This window comes from Phoxinus phoxinus (assembly GCF_949152265.1).
Source record: "Phoxinus phoxinus genome assembly, chromosome: 21".
Lineage (NCBI taxonomy): Eukaryota > Metazoa > Chordata > Actinopteri > Cypriniformes > Leuciscidae > Phoxinus > Phoxinus phoxinus.
In genome coordinates, this window is record NC_136896.1 from 17,451,625 (window position 1) to 17,471,450 (window position 19,826).

Genomic DNA, 19,826 nt, shown 5'->3' on the forward strand with positions numbered 1-19,826 from the left:
ATTTTCTATCTGACCAACCGAAACAAGTGGTTCCAAATTAATGTGGTTGAAAAATATGAGAAAATTAGATACATTTTAAATATGAGATTTACAGCACTAAATGGCATTGCGCAAATGCAAACACTGATGTGCGCTAGGAGGTCCCTTCTTTGCGTCCCATAAGGAATCAGAGCATCGCCTTTTGGAAAGGATAAAAATAGAGCTTTAATGACTAGTGGACAATTTTTTTTGAAACTTTACCCAACCTAAGCAAATGGTGTTCGTTACAAACCCAGAGACAAACATATAAAAGCCGGGCCATGGGTCCTTTGGGTAGTCGTCGAACATCTCTGGAACAGTTGTCAGCTCAGCGCAAAGGTGAGTTTACCGGATGATAGGCCATGAGGATCATACACCAGGGCTCGGTGAATTGCTCTAATCACCATGGAATATGATTAACGAAAAATGGAGGAACAAAATGAGGATGTAAACGGACTTGCAGCAGGACTGAAAACGCGATGATACACCACTCTCTTTACTTAACCAAACCAAGGACCTGCTATACTTTCTGAGATTTTGGATGAGCTTGCAATGATCCATTTTTTTTAATGATTCGGTTTTTTCATTAGGCTGGCATTGTTGCAGGATCTAACAGAGATCATATTTTGACTGTAGGAAGAAGTTTAACTGTAATGGGAGAATTGACAGTTAATTTGTGTTGTGGTGGATCAGCTTCTCCTTTAGGATACTTTTTTTTTTTTTAGGAATAAAGGGGTTTACTCTAAATGTTCTAGTTTTTGCAATGTTTTTTTTTTTTGTAATTGAATGTCAAAAACCTTTATGCACCTTAATGTATGTGGGTCTTATTTCCAGAAAAAATCAAAATGGCATTTGCTGGTATTCTCAAGGACGCTGATGTGGCTGCAGCCCTTAAGGAGTGCGCTGGTAAGACACATCTGCCATAACTCTCCACAGAAAAACAATAGACTATTGAAATGAAATTCGCTGATTTTTAATGTATTTTCATGTGTAATCCCAGCTGCTGACTCCTTCAACTACAAGAGCTTCTTCGCCAAGGTCGGCCTGACCGCAAAGTCCCCCGACGACATCAAGAAGGCCTTCTACGTCATTGACCAGGACAAGAGCGGCTTCATTGAGGAGGATGAGCTGAAGTACGAAAGCAACATACTTGCAATTATTGAACTAAATCTTAAGCTAATATTATTATAATATAGGCATATTACCAGATTTTAATACATTTTACTCAACTAATTTACATTCTCCTCAATGTTTCCAGACTGTTCCTGCAGACCTTCTCTGCTGGTGCCAGGGCATTGACTGATGCAGAGACAAAGGCCTTCTTGAAAGCTGGAGATGCTGATGGTGATGGCATGATTGGAGTTGATGGTAAGCCTACTTACTCTCATATTCATAAAAATTTTTTAGGACATAATTTTTTTTACATGAGATGTTAAAATGATCAATTTCAGACTGTAATTGTTTTCTTTATCATTTTCTTTCCACAGAGTTTGCTTTGCTTGTGAAGGCCTAAGCATTCATTGACCCTCGTCTTTGGAACCAGAGCACTGCTTACCTATCATCTTTTTTATATTTATTTATGAATGCCCTGAAAACTCCTTGCAAAGAACGCACGCTCAATGTCTTGAAAAGCTATTTATTATTAATGTTGTTTCATTGCATTGTATTGTTTCTGTAAAAACTTACTGTGTGCAAGCTTACAACCTCTTTTGCACATTAAGGAAATAAAAATACATTTGATGTAAAACAACACTCTCGGCTCAATATCTTACTCTGAATTTTGCATGTGGGAAGAAATCCTTTTTTAATTTGATTAAAGAGTTAAAACTGTTACCATGAAAAGATAAAAGTGTCTATGGACAATGGTTCATTATCACAACCAATACATGTAAGAAGCACAGGCATTAACATTTTAGTAAACAGTGCGAATGAGTAGGCCTTTAGGCATTTAGCTTAAATGAAAGAGGAATTAGCCGTTTTTGAATGTAAACAGGGAATGGGTTAGACTGACTCCTGTCTAACGCATTCAGGAAGTGAGCTAATGAGCCTAGCGCAGGCATCACTTACAGCTCTCAGTGACTGAGTGAGAGTGTCACTTTATACTCAGATCCCAAATGGCATATCACACACACGACACAACATGACTGAAGCAAAGGAGGAGAAGCTCACTTTCTCTTTTTGAGTGTACTTTTAACACCACAGTTCTGTATAATTGTTATACTATACTAATTCAAATCTTTGCCTCTCTTTGCCAAAGAAAGAAAGTTATAGTTTATCCTCTAATATCTAACCTACATCAATATGCACACCTCTATTCTGAATCAGATATTATATAAAGAGTAGGCTAAGTAATAATTCTGAATTCAAACTGGATATAGTAGTGTACTAATATTTCCTAAAAATATTTTTAGTCTTTAAAGGTGCAGTAGGCTACCTAATATTGACAGCTAGCGGTTGAAATGGTTAGCCTACTGCAGTCCAAATTCTATATATTGGAGAGTGTTGTCTCTCCCACCCCCTGCTCATCAAATTCGACGCTCACGCAGGTTGCCAGTTTGAGAACACGCCACATGAACGAGCTTAATGGACAACGGAAGGCGACGGGCACTTACATTGTAAGTTGATGAGTTGATTCATCCGCGTTTTAATATACCTCTGGACATAGAGCTTTTTAGATAGATGCCGAGGCTTAGGTCAGGTAGAATCTGCGATCTCTGACCTAGTTTGTTTGCTGGCTGCAGTTTGCTATGTTTTCCGCCAGCTGGCAACCTGGGGTGTCGAAATACTATTGGGTAAATTGGCAGTGGGCGGGATCACACAAACCAAAACAAAAACAGACATTCCAACACGGAACACATATGTGACCCTGGTGCACAAAACCAGCCATAAGTCGCACGGCTATATTTGTGGCAATGGCCAACAATACATTGTATAGGTCAAAATTATCGATTTTTCTTTTATGCCAAAAATCATTAGGAAATTAAGTAATGATCATTTTCCATGAAGATATTTTGAACATGTCCTACCGTAAATATATAAAACAATTATTTTTGTGAGTGAATGCAGCAAAATCGCAAACATAAATGGACAACTTTAAAGGCGATTTTCTCAATGTTTCGATTTGTTTGCACCCTCAGATTCCAGATTTTCAAATAGTTGAACCTCAGCCAAATATCCTCTCCTAACAAAGCATATACGTTAATGGAAAGCTTATTTATTCAGCTTTCAGATTATGTATACATCTCGATTTACAAAAAAATGACCCTGAAGTGCCAGCCTCATCGGCCCTGTGAAGCCCTCATGGACACCTCAACAAACTCGTCTCCATACCGGCGTGATGACTCTGACTTCCAACCAAATGGAACTGGATAAATATTGTGAATGTTCTGATCCAATCTGACTTCTGACCTGTAATGTTGCCTGAATTATAATCATACACTGTTCGTTCGTTGGCCAGAGGAGAACTGGCCCCCGACTGAGCCTGGTTTCTCCCAAGGTTTTTTCTCCATTCTGTCACCTGATGAAGTTTTGGTTCCGTGCCACTGTTGCCTTGGCTTTTGGCTTGCTTTGTTGGGGACATTTAATATTCAACAATATTATTAATCTGCCTTACGTCAGGTGGACGATGACGCAATTTTCTTATAGAAACAAACTTGTTGTATTATTGTCATGTTATCAATGTGAAGCTGCTTTGATACAATCTATATTGTAAAAAATGCTATACTATATAAATAAAGGTGACTCGACTTGACTTGTTGACTGGTTTTGTGGTCCATGGTCACTCAAAGTAGAATAACTGGCTGCAGCATTGTTTTTCAGAGAAAGTATGTAAACTACTGAACATAGAATGTTTCCGAAATATCTGCAAACATATGGTATTTTTGTGCTTTAGTACAGTCAAAAGTTACAGCACTTTAATAACTCTTTTAACAATATGTAAGATTTTTGGATTAAAATTCACTAGAACAATGTTATATATATTTTTTGACTTGTGTAGGCTACTTGCAGTATCCCCCATGTTTCAAAAAAAGTTTACATTTTTACAAGTGTAACACTATTTCAAGTGGCTAATCACAAAATAGATTTATTTGTAGTAAAAGCAATACAACTCTTCCATGCAATATGCCTATATTTTAAAATGAATTGCATAACATTTAACTCATCCAGCATAATATGATATTCTAATGTCAATCTAGCTTAACACACTTAATGTATTTTTAGTATGATTGTTTTGATCATGTAATTTTAATTTGTCAAATAAAGTGACTGTATGATTCAGCACTTGCAGCTATTTCATTAGAAATAAATAAAATAATGTGACATTTAAGTGATGAATGTAGCTGATTGATTTTAGGACAGGATCCGACTTGGGATAGCCCAAGTAGATATGGCTTATGGACGTTTTCTACAAAAACTGAAACATGTAATCACACACAACAGCAAAAAAAAATGACATAATCATCTTTATTGTAGAACAAATGTTTTTGCATTGTATTATTTAATTTTCAATAAACTGTCTAAATAAAATCAAATAGCCTAACCATCAATAAAAAGTCTCTATCTAAACAACGTCCAAATTCTAGTCACATTTTTAGCATAGGCCTGATTCAGGTCAATAGCTGTCTATTTTATGTCTTTAAAATCAAACTTGACGCTGTCAAGAGGTAGGCTACTCAGAGAAACATCCATACGGTAGACGAAGAAGCGCCAACCGAAAGCTGAAATCACTGGCAGAGTTCGTGTCATAACTCATAAACATATAGGCCTACGTTACAAGCTCTACGATTATCTGTGAGTTTGCATTTACCTTACATTTCCAATTCCAAAGCACATAGTATCGACTGAAAATACTATGATGGCCGCCTCATCCGCCAGTATTATGGTGCATTTGTGATTCACGCGCTTCTTCTTCCTCTTGACTCCATAGCTTGTGAGATGATTTGCAACAGTTAAACGACTACAGCGAACTTGGTTTCTCTCAGGCAAAATGACCTTAACTCTTGCCGTTGATTTTTAGAATATCTACTACTACAGAGGGTTTTCGTCCTCGTATATTATGTTAGGATCGTATATTATTAGCCGGCGCGATATAGACTTAACGTTGGCCTATAACTTACCGTATACGTAGCCTACATTTCAAGCAGCTTCATTTAAGAGCATATAAATAGAACGCCCTGACTACTGGACAAATTTTTCAACCAACTGCCTCCCATGCGGTGTCCATTACATTATGCCTTTTCTCATATTTCGGTTGAGTTGTAGTATATAAGGTGGAAGCCATGGAGTTGGTGCTCACTGCAGCTGCCAGTTTCATCTTTGCGAATCCAACCCTTAAAGACAACTAGAGGTGAGTGAGTGTCTTCTCAGCTCAGGATATCTTGCAACGAGCACCCACGGCCATACGACTTCGGGCTGATCCGGGGAGGATGGTTTGACTTATTAAATCTCGGCCACCTGGAGTGGGAATAATTTGTGTCTTGGAGTTTGGACGTGTTTAGATAGGCTATTTCTCTTTATTAATCGGTTTTGATGGGTGAGATTTATAATTTATCATCATTCCAATGCTATTTTATTTTATTCATCCATGGCACATGCATTTTTATATATATATATATATATATATATGCAGCCCAATGTTTTCCAATGATTTTATTATTATTATTATTTTTTTTTTTTTTATGTAACTTTTTTTTAGGCAATAGATTTTTTGGTAACACTTAAGGTCTCATTTTGTATGTTAATGCATTAACTAACATGGTCTGATAGAGAGCAATGACATTTGTTAACGTTAGTTAATAAAATATTTGTGTTCATGTTAGTTTACACACAGTGCATTAACTAATGTTAAAGATACAACTTTGGATCTAAAAAATTTCAATGTTGAGATTAACATTAACTAAGATGAATACATTTTCTGTAGAAGTATTGTGCATTCATTTTTGGTTTACGTTAACTAATGCTAACTAAATTAAACCTTATTATAAAGTGTTACCATTTTTTAATAAAGAAAGTTGGCCATAGGAGTGTAAAATTAATTTTAAAAGTTAAGGAATCTTACACTGGTTCAAACTGAATATGTATGATTTATGTTGAAGTGTTTGGGACATGGCTTTTAATGGTAAGCTTTTTGTTTTTGCATTCAGGCTCTCAAAGTATATCAAAATTTGAATTCAGATTTATATATTTATATTCAGCCAATATATCGGTTATCGTTTTTTAAATGTAAAGAATTATTGGTATCGGCCAAAATGTTCATATCGGTGCATCCCTATCCTAATCATAACATACTATAGTGTTAAAATATGCAATGACTGCCGTTGATCATTTGCCAAGCATATATGGGAGCAAATAGTTTCTGATTACCTGGGTGTCTGGAATGGGCGTATTATAAGGCTGAAATTCTACATATAAAAATTCTAATTAATATATCCAAGTAAAATTAAACCCTCTGCCATTTTTTTTAGGCTATCATGGCATTCGCTGGTATTCTGTCTGATGCTGACGTCGCTGCAGCCCTGCAGGCCTGTCAAGGTAACCTGCATGTTTCTGGACCGTCCTATTGACCCACAACCTAAAGCGAGAAAATCAATTTTATGTCATCCCAAACCCACTTGGCTTTCTTTTTGGCGTGGAACAAAAGGCAGAATGTTAGGGACTGAAAGTCTCAGTCACTATTTATTTTCATGTATGGACAAACACTGAGACTGTCATTCTGCCTAACTTCTCCTTCTGTGCTCCACGGAAGAAAGTCGTGTGGATTTGAAACAACATGAGGTGTGTGTAAATGATGACAGAATTTTTATTTAAAGTTGTAAATATCATTTGTTAGAGCTTGTCATGTTTTTTAAAACCCTTAAATCAAATGTTATTCTAAGTCCTACATGTAGGCCATTTATCTCCACCATCATGCTAAGCAACCTGATTAAATTACCTTCCAGCTGCTGACTCCTTCAACTACAAGAGCTTCTTCGCCAAGGTCGGCCTGTCCGCCAAGTCTGCTGATGACATCAAGAAGGCCTTCTACGTCATCGACCAGGACAAGAGCGGCTTCATTGAGGAGGAAGAGCTGAAGTAAGTCCAGTCTTAAATCACGTTTTCATAATAACTGACGTGTTGTCTACTGGTTCAAACCCTGGAACAATACTTGAGGTTGATTGTTTGTTTGTGCTCTCCAGACTGTTCCTGCAGACCTTCTCTGCCAGCGCCAGGGCGCTCACTGATGCAGAGACAAAGGCCTTCCTGAAAGCTGGAGATGCTGATGGTGATGGCATGATTGGAGTTGATGGTGAGGAATTTACTCCTTGTTGAATATATAAAAACACAATTGATCGAATATAATACCAGCCACTCTACATTGTCTTCTGATGAATTGTATCTGCTTAATTTTACAGAGTTTGCCGCCTTGGTCAAGGCATAAATGGCACCCGACCAACATCTTGCTGACAACCAGTATCGTAGCCTGAGATCGCCACTTTTTTTATCTTGCTGGCTGATTTTTATACACAATTCTGACTGTCCACTACCATGCTGCACTCGCCACAAGGTCTTTTGCAATATAGATATGAACGTTGATTCCTGTAAAATCTTTGATCCCGTTTTTGGGAAAGGACAATGAGAAAATAAATACTATTTTTCAATTTTGAGTCTTGTCTTTTTATGGTGTGAATATATTACAATGCAGCAAGAATAACATCAAAGACTAATTCGCCACTGGTTCCCTCCAGATTTTCCTATGTGTTTACCAAACCCATAACTAAAGGATACTTGAAATTTTTTCTCTACAACGTGAACTACACACAATCGCACCCCAAACGTTCTTATCTAGTTACTTATTAGAAACATCCGTTTAAAAATAAATTAATAAACATAACAGCTTCAAAGTATGCATTTTTGATATGGGTGTATAATTTACATTGTAGAGCAAAACGTTCAAGTATCGTCAAGTTGTGTTTACCACAGACTTTATTTCACTCATAAATTGAAAAACACCATTATAAAAACCCATAGGAAAATCTCGAGGAAACCTGTGGCGAATTAGTCTTCAGGGTTCTGATGTCATCCCTGGACGCTCTATTCACTGCCATTGTAGCTTAGCTTAGCGATTATAAGAGGTGCACATCTGCAATGGCTAGACAGACAAAAGGATGGATATGTAAATACTATAGAATAAAAAGATTTAGTTCTGTGTAGCATATTTTAAAGACGACATGAAACAGAAGTTGCGATAGTTTGTTCTTACCTATGACTTATATCCGAATGAAACAGCTTCGCAAACAAGAAAAAATGTTAGGCGGGACTTGATTTTGTCCATCATGAATTGATTGGATCATTGTGGTTTGCTATTGCTGTGATCATGTGAGCAGAGAATTTAATCGAATTTGATAAAAAATTGTAAGGGTGCATGAATAAAAAAAAAATGTGCACAGATAAATAATTTATAATAAATATTGCAATATTCCATAAAAAATAAGACTTGTCTATTCTGATTTGGTGACTTTCAACCAAACTGAGGTATCATATGGTAGTACTATGTGGCCGCCATTAGGTGGTGTCGGTGCCACATTTTATCTGCCTTACACACCCCAGAGCCTCACTTCTGTACAAACTGTTTTTTTTTTACTACTTTACTTAATTCAACACCAAAGTGATCTAAGGCAAAACAGTGTGCAGTTTATTTAGGATTTGTTTTTTAACATTTGTAATTTATGTAATTAATGTCAACTGCAGACTCAATAAAACACAGAAGACATGTTGGCTGGACTGTACCAACAAATTAGAGAATGTAAATGGATAGATATCTATACCGTAACACTACCAGTCAGTTCAGTGCATTAGAGTGTATTGGTTTGTTAGCTCGGTGGCTCCAATGTCTTGTCTTCCCATTTCCATGTCAGGCCATAGTCACTTTAATGGCATTTTTTCCCTCACTTTCCAGTAGATTATATCTGCCCAATTATCTTAAAGCATATTTAAGCTAAAAAGTAAGAAGCACTTTTTTTATCTGATGCATTACATTAAAATGCATATGTATATGTGGTGGATTTTGGCACAGATTCTTTGGACACTATTATTTAGTTCTCACATAATAAGATTCAGTGAGTTGTCAATTAGCCTATCTTTGCTGTACATATACTTTTTACTTTGAATTCAAACTGATTTTCCTGAACAGCAAACGACTCAAAGAAAACACTTTGTCTGTGAGATCAATCATTACTCAGGCAGATGTCAGTCAGATTAGAGAGAAAGTAAGAGAAAAGTGTCAAGTTGCATGAGTAGATGATTAGTCTCAGTGTCTACCTCTAAGTGGATTGGACTCCTGACTACTCATTTAAAGCTAAACAAAATTAATCTAATTGTAAAATGTAAAGCTACATTTAAGTCGCCAAACGAACCTGGCAATAAACCAAGCATATAATCTGAGTGATAACTGTGAAACAGCAAAACATCAGCATCAAATACTGTATCTTACAGTATTATTATTAATTAACTGGTATAGCAAAAAGTAGGTGATGATGTTAACTAAATCTTGTGAAACAGATCAAAGGTGATTCACAACAGAGGTCAAACAGTTCATCAGCAATGCCTGTGCATATTGGTCATTCCTAAGGGCGACCTTTTTCATTTTTCAAGTGAAAAAAAGAAAAGAAAATTCTGTCAGACAAAAAAAAAGTATTTAAGTGTAAATAAATCACATTTACCATATCAGGCTTAATGTGAAAATTGTAAAATATGTTGTTGTGATATTTAACAGCTTGACAGTGTAATGCTGATCATTTATACAAAAATCCAGTGTTCAATACTTTTATTTATACAATACAATACTTAGGGTTGACTATGAAGTCATCCATTAATGAAAAACCTAACTTACTATAACAGGTGTTCCAGTTGCTCAACAGTGCCAACAACACCAAAGTGATGGGTTTAAATCCCAGTATATATGTAAATATATGTCAATGTCACTATAAAGTTTAAAAATGACAAAATGATAAAAGACACTTAATTGAGAAAGAATGAGGATGTCATTATGACAGTTTTATTTATAATTAATGTAACTCTACATCATTTTAATGAGGGAATGTGTTAATATCACGATAACCAGGGTGACAGATATGTCCAATATAGGTTACATATAGCATACGCAAATTAATATACATTTTATTTAGCCTATATATGAATGTAAATGTGTTTACAAAAAATGTCTAACGCACAGCAAAAGACGTAAACATTTAATTAACATTGACATCGTTTACACATATTTTTATGTCTTTATACATTTTAGGTCCAGTATAAATATTAAAAACATACACAACAACAATTATATATATATAGCCTATTCTGTTACACAAATATATATATATATATATATATATATATATATATATATATAAATACACAGTTTACAGATATTTTCATTAGGGAAAACAACAGTTGTGATAAGAGTAACACACACACACACACACACAAACACACACAGCGCGTTTCTTTCCAAGTATGCACTATTAGGGAGAAGTGCAAGTGTGTGCATTCGGTCTGTGGCTTATTTAAATAGTAAAGGATAATTAGTTAGGCAAGAAATTCAAGTCGAGCAGTGCAACACGAATTTGATACACGGACAGGTAACCCAAGCATCTCTCATTGTCCGTCCCATTAGCATATACATATATATAAGTTGTCAGTGGATGAGAGGCGCTATCACACACAGCCTTACCTCTGGATCAGCGCGAGGAGAAATCTTCACAGGTCAGATACTGCTTTCCGCTTACCATCAAATAGCACATAGAAACTGACCATTTGTTTATGTTTATCTAAAAGGTTTTTTTTAGGCTATTTTTTTTTTTTTATTACTAATTTCATGTAAATTTTAAAGTGATATATTTCAGCAAATAGATGAGATTGACAGAACGTAGATTACAATAAACAGGATATTGTCGTGTAATGGGCATTTAGACAAAATATTTTAGAAAGTGAATGGTGATGATTTTAAAATGTTACAAATATTTGCCCTTTATGTTTCTTAGGCTCTTATTTCTATCCATTTTGAATAAGTGAATTCTTTCAATTCTATTTAATGTGTGTGTGTGTGTGTGTGTGTGTGTGTGTTCATAAACTGTACAATTATATAAATGAAATCAAATTAGTAATAAATTCATAAAGAGTACAAAATATATACAAGAATAATAGGCAAATAATTTCCCCCCCTCTCCAACAGTTTGAATATGTCACTTACTTCCATCCTCTCGGCTGAAGCCATTGAAAATGCTGTCAAAGACTGCCAAGGTATGAACCAAATGCACTGAATAATGTAATAATCATAATGATAAGAACAATAATAAAATGAATTGTTTTCTCCAACAGCTCCAGACTCATTTTGTTATAAAAAGTTCTTCCAACTTTGTGGCCTGAGCCAGAAAAGTCCCCAAGAGGTGAAGGATGTCTTCCGCATCATAGATGAGGATAACAGTGGATTTATTGAGGAAGCTGAGCTCAAGTATGTCATTTTGGCTGGTACTGAATTCATGTGCAAAGCTATGCAAAGCCATCGACTGTTGTTGTTATTTCATGTTACTCGAGACTCCGTTTTATTGCTTCAATATGCTGCCTCGTTGTTCAGTGTGATCAGAGAAAGCACTTTTAATGCTAAAAAATACTATGCTCGCAATAGACATGCATGAAATCCGGTGCAAAAAAAGAATTACTTTCGTTTAAGCTTGACATTAACTGTCCATGTCTTACCTTATAATACCAGAGTTCCATTTAAACTAAGTCCTTTTCTAATGTAATCCATGGAGATGCTGTCATTATGTTTTTTTCTGTCCCTGCTTTATGTGATTTATCTGCATTATGTAATGACATCAGCAGAACTAGAACTCAGGGCTAGAGGGATGACATTCACAACAGTCCTTTGAGGCTTTCATTTTTAGCTCGCATTTTAGCCAGAAAAGGTGAAAGAGATCATATTTGATTGATGAGTTAAGCTGACTGCATAAATGTTCAAATGCAGAGCTGCCTGCAGTAGGAGAACCAGAGTTCGGTGACTGTGTATCACTTCGTTCTTCTCATAAATGGATTTGTGTGCATCAGGTTCTTTCTCCAACGATTTTTCCCGGGGGCACGAACCCTGACAGAAAAGGAGATCAAGAGCCTCCTTACAGCTGCAGATGATGATAGCGACGGCAAGATTGGAGTAGACGGTAATGTTTTCTCACAAGATTGTTTCTTTGATTTAATTTGCTTTATGCATCTACATGTTTTACCATTATGAATGCACTTTAAAATGATGGAAAAAGAAAACGTATTTATTTTACATTGCATCTGTTTCTGTTATATCACATCCTTTGCTAGAGGTTTGTCATTTCTCAGATCATTACTGCGGCAGCAAGTGCTAAGATTGAATAACTGTCTTCATGGAAAAACAATCTAGCATTGCATTGCATAAGAGGATCAAAGATCAGGGTCACCTCCAATTTTTATTTCAAGCCTGAGTAGCGGTCTGAGACAATACAAAGTCTGACCGCAGCATTGCAAATTATTTATTTGCATTGCAAATTACTGAGAAAGAGAGTTCAGAGTAAGATATTGTTCTTGTTTTAGGTTTATTCATTAATTGGTGTTCATATCACCTCTTAAGGTCATGCTGAAACAGGGACACAGAACAGATTAAGTTGGAATGTCCCTGTTAAATCAGTCTATTATAATATCATTGTCTAATTAAACTAAAGTATGTCTACATCTAAATCCTGATGTTCCTCCTCCTCTACAGAGTTCCAGACTATGGTGTTATCCTGAAAGATGAGTGGAGCCCTCAGCTATAAGCACCGCAGCCTCATCTTTCATTTGACTTTTTACACTTGATCTCTTTTCAAAAATAAAAATCAGCACATCAAATAAATGTACTTGACTTTTGCATACAGTCTGTTTTGTTGTCCGATTGAATTACCAATGACAAAACTGTTCAGGGAAAATAAAATAAAGTCACTAAACTAATGCATCTTGTTTACTGTGTTTTAAATCTGCTTATTATGTTGTGGATTCTGTGATATTCACATACAAGTTAACTTTTCGATACAAGACAGCCATCAGCGTGTGAACTTTTAACTCTGTGAGACATTTATCATGTTAAGCTTTGACCTACAGTTTATTCATCTGTGCACTACGCATAAGCACAAAACTAAGAAAATGCACTTTTACTTTTGTAATATACACAGTGCATCTGAAAATAAGTGAGCTCTACATTAAATAGACCTTAGCAACCTTATAACTAATTGGTAGTCATTCTTGATAGTCTTCTTGAGTCCGGCATTTCAGAAAGCAAGTTTAACCTTACATGTATCAGCATTGCTATTTTGCAATTATATGACAATTATATGCCTACAGTGGTGTATCGAGATTTGGGCTCTGAAAGATTGTTTTTTAAAAATATGAATTTTTGTTAATACAGTATTCTAACAATGTTTCAATGTCCTCAGTAGATAAAATCCAAAAGGTTTCTTGACTTACTTCAGATTGTTACGCTGTTATAAAGTTCTCAGCAAACCGTAAACAGAATAAATTCATATCCAATCATTTGTGAACAGAACTCGCAATGTTTCACAAACATCTGGTTCTACTAGCAGTGTGGATGGAGATGGCATAGCATCTTATCTACAAGTTCAAGTTGGTCCAATACCAGATTTACATACAATACAATATAGTTCACTCCAAAAGATAAACCTTTAAATCCTAGATGTAACCAAAGCCTTAAAACAAGGGAGTTCAAATGTAAAGCAGACTAAGTAGGCACAAAAGGTACAGACGTTGAGAGCAGGTGTAAGTTTCAGTGAAGAGGGCCTCTCAATACTGAATGACAAGGATATCCCGCTCAGGTTACCGCTTGGCCCATTAGAACAATGGAATTGAAAACGGCGCATCAATCCTGGCTTCTGATTATCCCCTTTCCGCACTGAAGCCAGAGACCAAAATGAACCAGGCAAACATGTGCCTTAATAGCATCAGCTCCACTGTAATAATCCCAGTGTGCTTGGCCCAACATGTAAGATTTAACAAACAACTAATGGGAGAGCTTATACAACAATTATACTACAAAGCTTATCCATATAATTCAGCAAGAGGTCACATGTTTAAATATAACATTTAAAAGCCGATATCTCTAACCACTGTACTGGTGTGTTACTAAACTGAACCAACATGCAAACACTTGCTGAGGTACTGTGGGCTCATGTATTTGGGGGTACATTTTAAAAAGAAAACAATATCCTTTCACAGTAAAAGTATAACTATTGGTTTCAGGTTATATATTTAATGTATAACATGTAGTGTGTAACATATCTTAGTCTTAATCGGTAAACACAATTTTGATGTTACAATGGAAAGGATAGTAAAGGATACATGCCAAACTGTATGTCACTAAACACTCTGATTTCTACACATTGCTACACTTCAAGTACATGTATTTAATAGTTCTTTTGTCTATTCAGCCATACAGTATGTACAAAATATAAGTCAGTTCAGAGTGCACATGTTGATACCAACAATTGATAAACAATCTGAGAGAGAGAGAGAGAGAGAGAACTAAGAGTATGTGTAAGGATGAGGACAAGAAAGAGCAAGGTGTGAAGTATTGTCAGGGCAGGAGTGTTTTCCCTTTGCTTGGCAAGAGACAACATAGTCTGTGATGTGGACAAAGTCCTCAGGCCGAACCCAACATGAAGACGTGATGCTGAGGCAGAATGAATCTCTCACTGACTTTGATTTTGCAGTTGCACAACTTTTTTGAGTGTACTCTAACATTCTTTCCATTTAGAGTTTTCTTTGATCTTTTGGCCTTTTGAAGTTGGACTACTGCATTTTTACAGTATGCACATGCTTAATATGACATACAATACTCACTTTACGAAGTTGCAATTACTATACTTTTTTATTTTTTATTTACTGTATAGTCTTGTATTCTTGTCTAAACTCTAGATGTAACCAAAGCCTTAAAACAAGGGAGTTCAAATAGCATACTAATTAGACACAAAAGGGACAGACATTGAGAGCATGAGTTTCAGTGAAAAGGGATATAGTACTTCTTGTCTGTAACTATGATCTGGATGGTGTTCTCCATTTTTATGTAGTGTCTAATAGATGATCTGTAGTGTTTTATGCAGGGGTTGGACAATGAAACTGAAATACTGGCTATAGTGTTGTAATATAGTGTTGGCCAATCTTAACTGATTTTCCATTCCATCAGTAAGAACAGGGTGTGAAGGTTGCATTAGAAAAGCAATGGCACAGCTGTAAGATATTGTAATCCACACAACATAATGAGAAATATCAGAGTTCAAAAGAGGAAACAAATTGTTGGTGTACGTCTCTGGCTCATCTGTGACCAGGACAGCAAGTCTTTGTGGTGTATCGAGAGAGATATGGTATCCAGGGTAATGTCGGCTTACCACCATGTAAGACGATCCATATTCAACAGGAGTAACTGTCATAGCCAACTTTTTGGTATTTTGGAGGAGGAAGTTAGAAAACATTTCCGTTTTTAAGGCCTTTCTGTACTCAATCGTGCTCTCTCTCCACGAATTGAAAACAACTTTTTTTTGTTTTCTTCCTGCTACCCTCCATTTTTCTGTCTGCTCTCTTAAGGGCCTGCAGTGTACTCGTTGTATTTCCTTTAATCTTCATTAAGCGCAATGGAGCAAGTGTCAAAAGTTTCTGTTGCAACATCGAGTTCATCTGGGATGCTGACGAGATGAAACTGATCAGGAAGATTATTTATAAAGCAATCTTTAGTGGCAGAAGTGATAGTTCTACCATATTTATAACGCAGAGTTGGCTTTGCAACCTTGGCTAAATTAAGTATACACAAGATTATATAATGATCTGAGATGTCATCGCTCTGCTGCAGAATTTCAACGGAATCAACAGTGATTCCATGTGACAATAGATCTTTGTTATCTGCATGTATATTAAAATCACCAACAATTAAGACTTTATCTGCAGCCAGTACTAACTCTAATAGAAAATCAGTATATTCTTTGACAAAATCTGTATGGTGCCCTGGTGGCCTGTATACAGTAGCCAGCACAACTGTCAAAAGGGATTTATCACTTAGATAACGTTACAGAAAGCACCAGCACTTTAAAAGAATTATATTTGAAACTGGACTTCTGAGTAATACTGAAGATATTGCTATAAATTGCAGCAACACCACCCCCTTTTCCTTTCAAACGAGCCTCGTATTTATAACAGTAATCTTGCGGGGTGGACTCATATAAAGTAATGTAATCATCTGGTTTTACCCAAGTTTCTGTCAAACACAGCACATCTAAGTTATGGTCTGTAATCATGTTGTCACGCTGTGGGTTTGTTCATGTCATGTTTCTGTGTCTTGTCATGTGATTCCCTGTTTGTCAGGTGATCCTGCCATGTGTCTTGTCATTGGTTAATCGTCTGATCATTGTTCATAGGTGTTCCTTGTCTTGTAATTAGTCTGTGTATATTTAAGTTTATGTTTCCCTTGTGTCTTTGTCTAGGATTGTTTGTTTTCATGTAACCACTGTTGGGAAGTTCATGTTCTTGTTCATGTTTTTGATTTCATGTCATGTCACGTCAAGCTTTTGTTTTTTGTTAGATCACGTTATGGAATCAAAGTTGCATTTGGGTTCACTTCAACTCGCCTCCAATGGATTTGTTTCACATATCATTAAAGATCCTGTTTTTCGTGATCCCATTTTTTAAACTTTAGCTAGTGTGTAATGTTGCTGTTAGAGCATAAATAAAACCTGTAAAATTATAAAGCTCAAAGTTCAATGCCAAGCGAGATACTTTATTTTACAGAAGTCCCCTTTCAAAGCCTACAGCGAACGGCCGGTTTGGACTACATCCCTCTACATCCTGCGTTAATGACGTCACTAGAACAATTTTTTGACTAACCTCCAGACACAGGAATACACAAAAAAGGGGGCGTGGTCTTATTGCGCTGCTACAGAGAAGAGGAAGAGTTGCATTTGTAGAGTGTTTGTTGCCATGTCGTCGAGACGCTGTTATTTTCATCCCGGAGTCAAATCACCTTTGTTTGGCCATGTTAACAATAATACTGAGCCATGCAACTCCACGTTATGGTAAGAGGCGTGACCTTTCCGGACAACGTGTGCTAAGCTGCTGGTGAATCACAACACAGGAACCGCTGGCACAATCAGAACTCGTTACGTATTTCTGAAGGAGGGACTGCAGAACAAGGAAGTCATCAGCTCGTTTTTAGGACAGTGAAAACAGCGGTATACAGATAAGTACATTTTGTGAAAAATACTGTGTTTTTTTACACGCGAAACATGAACACATGTTATATTGCACACTGTAGACACAATAAAAGCTTCAAAAACACAGGAAAAACGGGACCTTTAACCATAAGTGCTTTTGAAGAAAGGGATCAAATATTCAGCAACCCGAGCTTTATCATTTGTTCATCTGCATTATATTTGTTTTTTATTTGTTGAACATCAATCAAATCTTTTCCCTTAAATGGGTTTGGGAGTTTTTTGTATGTCCTAGTTCAGGGAACAGACACAGTCTCTATATGATGATATCTAGGTGAAAGAGTCTCTATGTAATGGGATTTATCTGACCTCAGTGACGTGAGACAGCTAGCAGACGGTCGGTTAAGCCAGTCTGTCTGCTTCCTGACCTGAGCCCCAGATTGTCATGTTTGAGCTCTAAGACTATGTGCTATATTACTTGAGAGAAGAGCAGCACCATCCTAGGAGGGATGCATACCATCTCTTTTGAACAGGTCAGTTTTGCTCCAAAAACTTTTCCAAACTATGAACCCTATATTATTTTGCGGACACCACTTAGACAACCACCCATTGAGTGATGACAATCATCGTGCTGAGTGTGTGCACGGTCAAGTGCAGCAGCTGTTCCCCTGGGCGCTTCAACATCAAAAGAGCAGTTTTACAAAGAGTAAAGATGGGTGTGACTTTGCATCTTTTTAAAGATTCCACCTCATTCCACCTGTGTGTTTCTGGATGACAGCCACAATATCTGCCTCACGTGTCTGGGCCGGAAGCACGCTGAGGTGGCATTCGTTGATGAGTCATGCACCCACTGCGTCAAGATGACCACCGCAATGTTGAGGTCGAGACTGAGATACCTCAAAAGAGGTGGAGTCCCCCCTGTTATACCCTGAGGTGAATCCCTGTGGCCCTCCCACTCCTCTTTTCCATCGCAGGCTGTGAAGCTTCTGGCTGGGGTTGGGCTTTCTCATGGAGGTCCCAGCATTTCATTCAGGACTCAAGTGGAGGACCGGATGTCGATCACTGCATCGGAGGGCAGGCTAGGGTCCTCTGGGGATGAAAATTAGGCTGCACTGCCTCCTTCGAGGAGAGTAGCATTGTTCAAGTCCGACCCGGAGCTGACGTAGCTGAAATAAGAAATGAGTTGCCTTGCTGGTGGGTATGATCAGCTCTTTGGCTATTTCCAGTGCCTTCAGCTGGATAGCGGCTCTGGTTTTGGGCAGCCCCTCACTTATTTTTTCGGCTACATACTGGCACACTTGCCTGTCAGTTTCTGCGAAGCGGCCACTTTTATTACCGTGGTATGCTTTTCTTTGACTGTTAGCATTTTTAATCCTTCCAGGGGACTACAGATGAAAAATTGCCTTTTGGCTAATTCTGGCTTTTTAAACCATGTTTGTTCATGTGTTTTATGAAATTGCACTGTGCCCTTTTAAATAAACCAATAAATCAAATCAAACCGTCTTTTGGGGCTTCTAACATTACATTCTGACACACTGTATTTCTTGGCTGCTTAATGAGAGTTGTTTGATGACTCAGACCTGCAGGGGAAAAACTTTTTACACGTATTTGGCACTCCCCATTGTTGCGAGTGTATTATTGACAAGTAAAAGTTTAGACGTCGAATATATGACGACCCCATTTTTTCAGAAGTATTTCCTAGAAAAAAACATTGTCTTATATTCGGCATATATGTCTTATATATGTAACAATACGGTAAACAAACAACAAAACAACAAAATGAAAGTAAAGCGGCAGCCCTTCATGGACGGCTGCCGCATACAAACATAATAAAACACAACATAAATAGTCCAGGCCTGATCCTCTCTTATCTTGCACTGTGGTCACTCCTCCTTTAATCCTTTCCGGAGCTCCTCTGTGAGACTGAAGACTTAAGCAGTCGCGCAACTGGCCTCGCTTTGTTCCCACTGTTCCCTGCTTGCCACAGTAACAAATTCAAATTCTCCTGAAAAGCAGCAACAAGCCAATAATGTAATTATTCAGCTCAAGTGAGTTCAACCCAGGCAGACTTGAACTCGCTGGATCCACTGGGCCCCGAAGCACCATGCAACACTCTCTTTTTGTTGTTCTCTATACAAGGAGCTGGCTGATGGCTGGGGCTGCTCCCGCCCAGCAACCCCGGGTTCTGATCTTGGTTTGGCAAGGAAGTAGCATTGACACACTGCCGCTTGCTTTTTAGCCTCCTGAAACTTCTCGACGACAATATTTATGGAGTTGCCGTAGAGGCCAGAAGGTAGAGGATAGCGAAGCATCTAACAAAAAAAGATTTATCTTTCTCTTTTTCAACTCAGATAAATTGAGCCAGAGATGCCTCTCCATAGCCCACAGGGCTGCCATAGAATGACTGATGGCTGTGGCCATCTTCTTGGCGGCCCGGAGAGACAAATCTGTGGCCCGGCGCAACTCTTTGACTCTTTTGACTCGCCCTCATTCAGGTCTCGATGCAGGTTGGCCTGGTACACCTGCAAAAGAAACATACTGTAGTATGCAGACACGTACCAGCCGGAC

At 37.4% G+C, this 19,826-nt stretch overlaps 3 protein-coding genes across 3 annotated transcripts; all 3 read left to right on the plus strand.

Annotated features, from left to right (window-relative positions):
* Nucleotides 1-128: 128 nt before the first annotated feature.
* On the plus strand, nucleotides 129-1,770 carry LOC306989777 (parvalbumin-2). Its single transcript, XM_079595762.1, has 5 exons — nucleotides 129-357; nucleotides 853-924; nucleotides 1,019-1,151; nucleotides 1,277-1,386; nucleotides 1,506-1,770. Exons 1-5 carry the CDS (start codon nucleotides 300-302, stop codon nucleotides 1,529-1,531), a joined length of 399 nt encoding a protein of 132 aa, XP_079451888.1. The 5' UTR covers nucleotides 129-299; the 3' UTR covers nucleotides 1,532-1,770.
* A 3,079-nt stretch (nucleotides 1,771-4,849) lies between these two features.
* On the plus strand, nucleotides 4,850-7,655 carry pvalb3 (parvalbumin 3). The gene is made up of 5 exons (XM_079595763.1): nucleotides 4,850-5,365; nucleotides 6,483-6,549; nucleotides 6,957-7,089; nucleotides 7,194-7,303; nucleotides 7,410-7,655. Exons 2-5 carry the CDS (start codon nucleotides 6,489-6,491, stop codon nucleotides 7,433-7,435), a joined length of 330 nt encoding a protein of 109 aa, XP_079451889.1. The 5' UTR covers nucleotides 4,850-5,365; nucleotides 6,483-6,488; the 3' UTR covers nucleotides 7,436-7,655.
* A 2,852-nt stretch (nucleotides 7,656-10,507) lies between these two features.
* Nucleotides 10,508-13,004, plus strand: pvalb9 (parvalbumin 9). Its single transcript, XM_079595764.1, has 5 exons — nucleotides 10,508-10,758; nucleotides 11,228-11,295; nucleotides 11,374-11,506; nucleotides 12,100-12,209; nucleotides 12,779-13,004. The coding sequence occupies exons 2-5, from the start codon at nucleotides 11,235-11,237 to the stop codon at nucleotides 12,802-12,804; spliced, it is 330 nt and encodes a 109-aa protein (XP_079451890.1). The 5' UTR covers nucleotides 10,508-10,758; nucleotides 11,228-11,234; the 3' UTR covers nucleotides 12,805-13,004.
* Nucleotides 13,005-19,826: the final 6,822 nt, after the last annotated feature.

Coding starts and splice junctions, on each gene's coding strand:
- LOC306989777 (XM_079595762.1), top strand. CDS start 300: ATGGGTCCTTTGGGTAGTCGTCGAACATCTCTGGAACAGTTGTCAGCT. Junction 925..1,018: donor AGCCCTTAAGGAGTGCGCTG/GTAAGACACATC, acceptor GTGTAATCCCAG/CTGCTGACTCCTTCAACTAC. Junction 1,387..1,505: donor TGGCATGATTGGAGTTGATG/GTAAGCCTACTT, acceptor TTCTTTCCACAG/AGTTTGCTTTGCTTGTGAAG.
- pvalb3 (XM_079595763.1), top strand. CDS start 6,489: ATGGCATTCGCTGGTATTCTGTCTGATGCTGACGTCGCTGCAGCCCTG. Junction 7,090..7,193: donor ATTGAGGAGGAAGAGCTGAA/GTAAGTCCAGTC, acceptor TGTGCTCTCCAG/ACTGTTCCTGCAGACCTTCT. Junction 7,304..7,409: donor TGGCATGATTGGAGTTGATG/GTGAGGAATTTA, acceptor TTAATTTTACAG/AGTTTGCCGCCTTGGTCAAG.
- pvalb9 (XM_079595764.1), top strand. CDS start 11,235: ATGTCACTTACTTCCATCCTCTCGGCTGAAGCCATTGAAAATGCTGTC. Junction 11,296..11,373: donor TGCTGTCAAAGACTGCCAAG/GTATGAACCAAA, acceptor TTTCTCCAACAG/CTCCAGACTCATTTTGTTAT. Junction 11,507..12,099: donor ATTGAGGAAGCTGAGCTCAA/GTATGTCATTTT, acceptor TGTGTGCATCAG/GTTCTTTCTCCAACGATTTT.